At 44.1% G+C, this 6,275-nt stretch overlaps 2 protein-coding genes across 2 annotated transcripts; both read right to left on the reverse strand.

Moving 5' to 3' along the window:
• Positions 1-2,900: 2,900 nt before the first annotated feature.
• LOC135473429 (proteoglycan 4-like) lies at positions 2,901-4,002 on the reverse strand. The gene is made up of 2 exons (XM_064753278.1): positions 3,855-4,002; positions 2,901-3,481 (listed from the first exon to the last, which is right to left on the reverse strand). The coding sequence occupies exons 1-2, from the start codon at positions 4,000-4,002 to the stop codon at positions 2,901-2,903; spliced, it is 729 nt and encodes a 242-aa protein (XP_064609348.1).
• Positions 4,003-4,140: 138 nt separating this feature from the next.
• LOC135473431 (mucin-2-like) lies at positions 4,141-5,404 on the reverse strand. Its single transcript, XM_064753279.1, has 2 exons — positions 5,278-5,404; positions 4,141-4,976 (listed from the first exon to the last, which is right to left on the reverse strand). The coding sequence occupies exons 1-2, from the start codon at positions 5,402-5,404 to the stop codon at positions 4,141-4,143; spliced, it is 963 nt and encodes a 320-aa protein (XP_064609349.1).
• Positions 5,405-6,275: the final 871 nt, after the last annotated feature.

Raw genomic sequence — 6,275 nt, forward strand, 5'->3', positions numbered from 1 at the left:
GCACAGACCAAGGGAAGTGTTAAAAATTTGTTAAAAAGAGCAATTGTGATGCAAACGGTGCCGGCCATGACACAATCGATAATAAAGTTAACACGACTCACCAATTGTTAAAGCAAAACACACTTCAACTTTTAACCTTCCCTGCGGTCGCGGTGCGTCCAAATCCGGATCTAAATCCAGGAATTTCATTACCAATATTAGATGAAACACACCTCCATATTTTCCCTTTATCTGGTGATATTACATGTTGCCTCTCTTCACCATGAGATGACACACATCCATATTTTCCCTTTATCTGGTGGTAGTACTTGTTGCCTCTCTTCACCAATATCAGATGACACACATCCATATTTTCCCTTTATCTGTCGATAGTACTTGTTGCCTCACTTCACCAATATCAGATGACACACATCCATATTTTCCCTTTATCTGGTGGTAGTACTTGTTGCCTCTCTTCACCAATATCAGATGACACACATCCATATTTTCCCTTTATCTGGTGGTAGTACTTGTTGCCTCTCTTCACCAATATCAGATGACACACATCCATATTTTCCCTTTATCTGTCGATAGTACTTGTTGCCTCACTTCACCAATACCAGATGACACACATCCATATTTTCCCTTTATCTGGTGGTAGTACTTGTTGCCTCTCTTCACCAATATCAGATGACACACATCCATATTTTCCCTTTATCTGATGACAGTACTTGTTGCCTATCTTCACCAATATCAGATGATACACATCCATATTTTCCCTTTATCTGGTGATATTACATGTTGCCTCTCTTCACCAATATCAGATGACACACATCCATATTTTCCCTTTATCTGGTGGTAGTACTTGTTGCCTCTCTTCACCAATATCAGATGACACACATCCATATTTTCCCTTTATCTGTCGATAGTACTTGTTGCCTCACTTCACCAATATCAGATGACACACATCCATATTTTCCCTTTATCTGGTGACAGTACTTGTTGCCTCTCTTCACCAATATGAGATGACACACATCCATATTTTCCCTTTATCTGGTGGTAGTACTTGTTGCCTCTCTTCACCAATATCAGATGACACACATCCATATTTTCCCTTTATCTGTCGATAGTACTTGTTGCCTCACTTCACCAATACCAGATGACACACATCCATATTTTCCCTTTATCTGGTGGTAGTACTTGTTGCCTCTCTTCACCAATATCAGATGACACACATCCATATTTTCCCTTTATCTGATGACAGTACTTGTTGCCTATCTTCACCAATATCAGATGATACACATCCATATTTTCCCTTTATCTGGTGATATTACATGTTGCCTCTCTTCACCAATATCAGATGACACACATCCATATTTTCCCTTTATCTGGTGGTAGTACTTGTTGCCTCTCTTCACCAATATGAGATGACACACATCCATATTTTCCCTATATCTGTCGATAGTACTTGTTGCCTCACTTCACCAATATCAGATGACACACATCCATATTTTCCCTTTATCTGGTGACAGTACTTGTTGCCTCTCTTCACCAATATGAGATGACACACATCCATATTTTCCCTTTATCTGGTGATAGTACTGGTTGCTTATCTTCACCAATATGAGATGACACACATCCATATTTTCCCTTTATCTGGTGACAGTACTTGTTGCCTCACTTCACCAATATCAGATGACACACATCCATATTTTCCCTTTATATGGTGATAATACTTGTTGCCTCTCTTCACCAATATCAGATGACACACATTCATATTTTCCCTTTATCTGGTGATAGTACTTGTTGTTGGAACTTACCATGTAGTTGAACTCTACAGTGGAGGAAACGCACAGTTAGCTAGTTTACCATGGTTTGGTTTGTACGGGGTGCGTTATAGCAATCGAAAATAAGCGACATGTTCTTTGCTGTTTGTCCAAAGCATACAAATGACCTTCACAGGACCAGTGAAATAGTCATAGCCAGATTTTGAAATAAGTTCTATACCATTGTATATGATAACTCTATTTAAACCGGCGCCCAGGCCTCAGGCTGTCCCACTTTTCCAGCTTCCATTGTTTTGATGTGTCTTTGTATTAAACGTGAGGTTAATTCTAGACCAGTGACACCTAATTAATTGCAACTAACATCACTCCATTTTTGATCAATTTTTTCACTTCAGCTTAAGTCATGTGGCTAGGGGTGAGTATATGTTGCTACTTTTTTAAGCATACACATACACAGATAGAATAAAACCTGAAGAGCGGTAAACCGACATGTCACAGAATTTCACTCGCAGGATATAGGACCATATGCCAATTATCACACTACTGTATCACACTATCACACTGCTGTATTATTCAACGACTACAGTCTGGTCTTTCCCGTTTTAATTATATGGCCAAAACAGACTTGATTTACCCGAAGCAACGATGTCTTGAACAGGGTGGGGCATCACGCCTGGTGTCTTGGGCTGGCTGGGTGGTCTGATGTCTTTAGTTGGTTGGTATCGTGCAGGGTGTCTTGGGCTGGGTGGGTAGCGTGTATGATGTCTTGGGTTGGTTGGTATCATGCCGGATGTCTTGGGATGGGTGGGTAGCGTGTCTGATGTCTTGGGTTGGTTGGTATCGTGCCTGGTGTCTTGGGATGGGTGGGTATCGTGTCTGATGTCTGGAGTTGGTTGGCATCGTGCCTGGTGTCTTGGGCTGGGTGGGTAGCGTGTTTGATGTCTTGGGTTGGTTGGTATCGTGACTGGTTGTCTTGGGCTGGGTGGGTAACGTGTCTGATGTCTTGGGTTGGTTGGTATCATGACTGGTTGTCTTGGGCTGGGTGGGTAACGTGTTTGATGTCTTGGGTTGGTTGGTATCGTACCTGGTGTCTTGGGCTGGGTGGGTAGCGTGTCTGATGTCTTGGGTTGGTTGTTATGGTATCTGGTGTCTTGAGCTGGGTGGGAATCGTGTCTGATGTCTTGGGTTGGTTGGTATCGTGACTGGTTGTCTTGGGCTGGGTGGGGAGCGTGTCTGATGTCTTTGGTTGGTTGTTATCGTATCTGGTGTCTTGGGCTGGGTGGGTAGCGTGTCTGATGTCTTGGGTTGGTTAGTATCGTGCCTGGTTGTCTTGGGCTGGGTGGGTAGCGTGTCTGATGTCTTGGACTGGTTGGTATCGTGCCTTGGGCTGGGTGGGTATCGTGTCTGATGTCTTGGGTTGGTAGGTATCATGACTGGTTGTCTTGGGCTGGGTGGGTAGCGTGTCTCATGTCTTGGGTTGGTTAGTATCGTGACTGGTTGTCTTGGGCTGGGTGGGTATCGTGTCTGATGTCTTGGGCGGGGTGGGTAGCGTGTCTGATGTCCTGGGTTGGTAGGTATCGTGCCAGGTTGTCTTGGGCTGAGTGGGTAGCGTGTCTGATGTCTTGGGTTGGTTGGTATCGTACCTGGTGTCTTGGGCTGGGTGAGTAGCGTGTCTGATGTCTTGGGTTGGTTAGTATCCTGCCTGGTGTCTTGGGCTGGGTGGGTAGCATTCCTGATGTCTTGGGTTGGTTAGTATCGTGCCTGGTTGTCAGGGGTTGGGTGGGTAGCGTGTATGATGTCTTGGGTTGGTGAGTATCATAGCTGGTGTTTTGGGCAAGGTGGGTAGCGTGTCTGATGTCTTGGGTTGGTTAGTATCGTAGCTGGTGTCTTGTGCTGGGTGGGTAATGTTTCTGATGTCTTGGGTTGGTTAGTATCGTGCCTGGTGTCTTGGGCTGGGTGGGAATCGTGTCTGATGTCTTGGGTTGGTAGGCATCGTGACTGGTTGTCTTGGGATGGGTGGGTATCGTGTCTGATGTCTTGGGCTGTGTGGGTAGCGTGTCTGATGTCTTGGGTTGGTAGGTATCATGCCTGGTTGTCTTGGGCTGGGTGGGTAGCGTGTCTGATGTCTTGGGTTGGTTAGTATCGTGCCTGGTTGTCTTGGGCTGGGTGGGTAGCGTGTCTGATGTCTTGGGTTGGTTAGTATCCTGCCTGGTGTCTTGGGCTGGGTGGGTAGCATTCCTGATGTCTTGGGTTGGTTAGTATCGTACCTGGTGTCTTGGGCTGGGTGGGAATCGTGTCTGATGTCTTGGGTTGGTGAGTATCATAGCTGGTGTTTTTGGGCAAGGTGGGTAGCGTGTCTGATGTCTTGGGTTGGTTAGTATCGTAGCTGGTGTCTTGGGCTGGGTGGGTAGCGTTTCTGATGTCTTGGGTTGATTAGTATCGTGCCTGGTGTCTTGGGCTGGGTGGGAATCGTGTCTGATGTCTTGGGTTGGTAGGCATCGTGACTGGTTGTCTTGGGCTGGGTGGGTAGCGTGTCTGATGTCTTGGGCTGTGTGGGTAGCGTGTCTGATGTCTTATGTTGATTAGTATCGTGCCTGGTGTCTTGGGCTGGGTGGGTAGCGTGTCTGATGTCTTGGGTTGGTAGGTATCCTGACTGGTTGTTTTGGGCTGGGTGGGTAGCGTCTAATGTCTTGGGTTGGTTGTTATCGTATTTGGTGTCTTGGGCTGGGTGGGTGGCGTGTTTGGTTTTTTGGGCTGAGCGAGTATCGTGTCTAATATCTTGGGCTGGATGTCTTGATGTCTTAGGTTGGGTGCATATCTTGTCTGATGTACAGCATTGCGTAGATACCCTGTCTGATGTCTTGAGCAGGGTGAGTATCGTGTGTGATGTCTTGGGCAGGATGGGTATCGAGTCTGATATCTCCGGGTGGGTGGGTATTGTGTCTAATGTACATGGCTGGGTGGGTATCGAGTATGATGTCTTGATCTCGGTTGGTATCGTGTCTGATGTCTTGATTTGGGCAGGTATTGTGTCTGATGTCTTGATCTGGGTTGTTATGTCCAAAGTCTTGAGCTGGATGGGTATCGTGTCTGATGTCTTGATATGTGTGGGTATCGTGTCTGATGTCTTGATCTGGGTGGGTATCGTATTTGATGTCTTGGACTGGGTGGCTATCGTGTCTGATGTCTTGTGCTGGGTGGCTATCGTGTCTGAGGTTTTGAAATGGGTGAGTAATGTGCAAGATGTCTTGTGCTGGGCAGGTATCGTATCTGATGTCTTGATCTAGGTGGGTGTAGTGTCTGATGTCTTGGGTTGGGTGGGTATCGGCTCTGGTGTTATGGGCTGGTGGCTGTCTTCTCTGATGTCTTGATCTGAGTGGGTGTTGTGTTTCATGTGTTTATCTGGGTGAGTATCGTGTGTGGTGTCTTGGGCTGGGTGGGTATCGAGTATAATGTTGGGCTGGATGGGTGTTGTGTCTGGTGCCTTGGGTTAGGTGAGTATAGTGTCTACTGTCTTGGGTTGGGTGCGTGGTGTCTGATGTCTTCGGTTGGTTGTTTGTTGCGTGTGCCTTGGAAATGGTACTTCCGTGAAGCAGCGCTTTGTAAGGTAGGATGGGATGAAAGCAATCATCCTCCATTATTGTCAACTATTGTCAACAAACATTTGAGATACACTGACATGGTTTTTATATTCTGTCACGACGAGTTACAGGTTTGAGTTTAGCTGCCATATTGTGCAAAGATAATGAATACATGTACACTTATGTTGGCAAGATCAGTAAAAACCATGCAGTACTGGATTACTTTCATTTCAACAATGTGTATATATATATATATATATATATATATGTGTATATATATATATATATATATATATATATATATATATATATATATATATATATATATATATATGGTAAGCGCAGATAACAAATTGCCACAATTTGTTATCTGCTCTACTATTCACATATTACAACCTGCCGCTGGGGTTATAAGGTATATTGTCCGTCCTTCCAGTTGCCAATAAAAGTTGTCTCCCCTGACATGGGCTTCATTTATGTCTTTTATCATTTGGTAAATACTCTTAGAAGTCCTTCAAAATCTAAATTGGGAATCACCCACAAGAAAGCAGCAACTTTTTATGACATTATGTACAAGTATGCATTGTGCACAAATATAACACAGTAAGAAAAAAGAAAACAACAGCTGTTCTGGTTTTACTCCATGCTGAAAGTGGTTTTATTATAATGTATTCTTACATACATGTAAATCAGGATTCTCATGGTGGGCTAACCATTGTCCCTTTGCATTATTTTAATGCTATTGTATGTTAAATGTGATGACAACACAGCAGTCTGAGTAATTCTAGACCAGTGAAGTCTAATAAATTACAATTAAAAATTATATCTTTTGCTTACAGGAAAAGACTTCTAAAAATCAAAGTAGGGATAACTAAATACACCACTTAAAACTATGCAGAAATATATTTCATTTATTTCTTTCAGATTT

The sequence above is a fragment of the Liolophura sinensis genome, chromosome 8 (genome assembly GCF_032854445.1).
Source record: "Liolophura sinensis isolate JHLJ2023 chromosome 8, CUHK_Ljap_v2, whole genome shotgun sequence".
Lineage (NCBI taxonomy): Eukaryota > Metazoa > Mollusca > Polyplacophora > Chitonida > Chitonidae > Liolophura > Liolophura sinensis.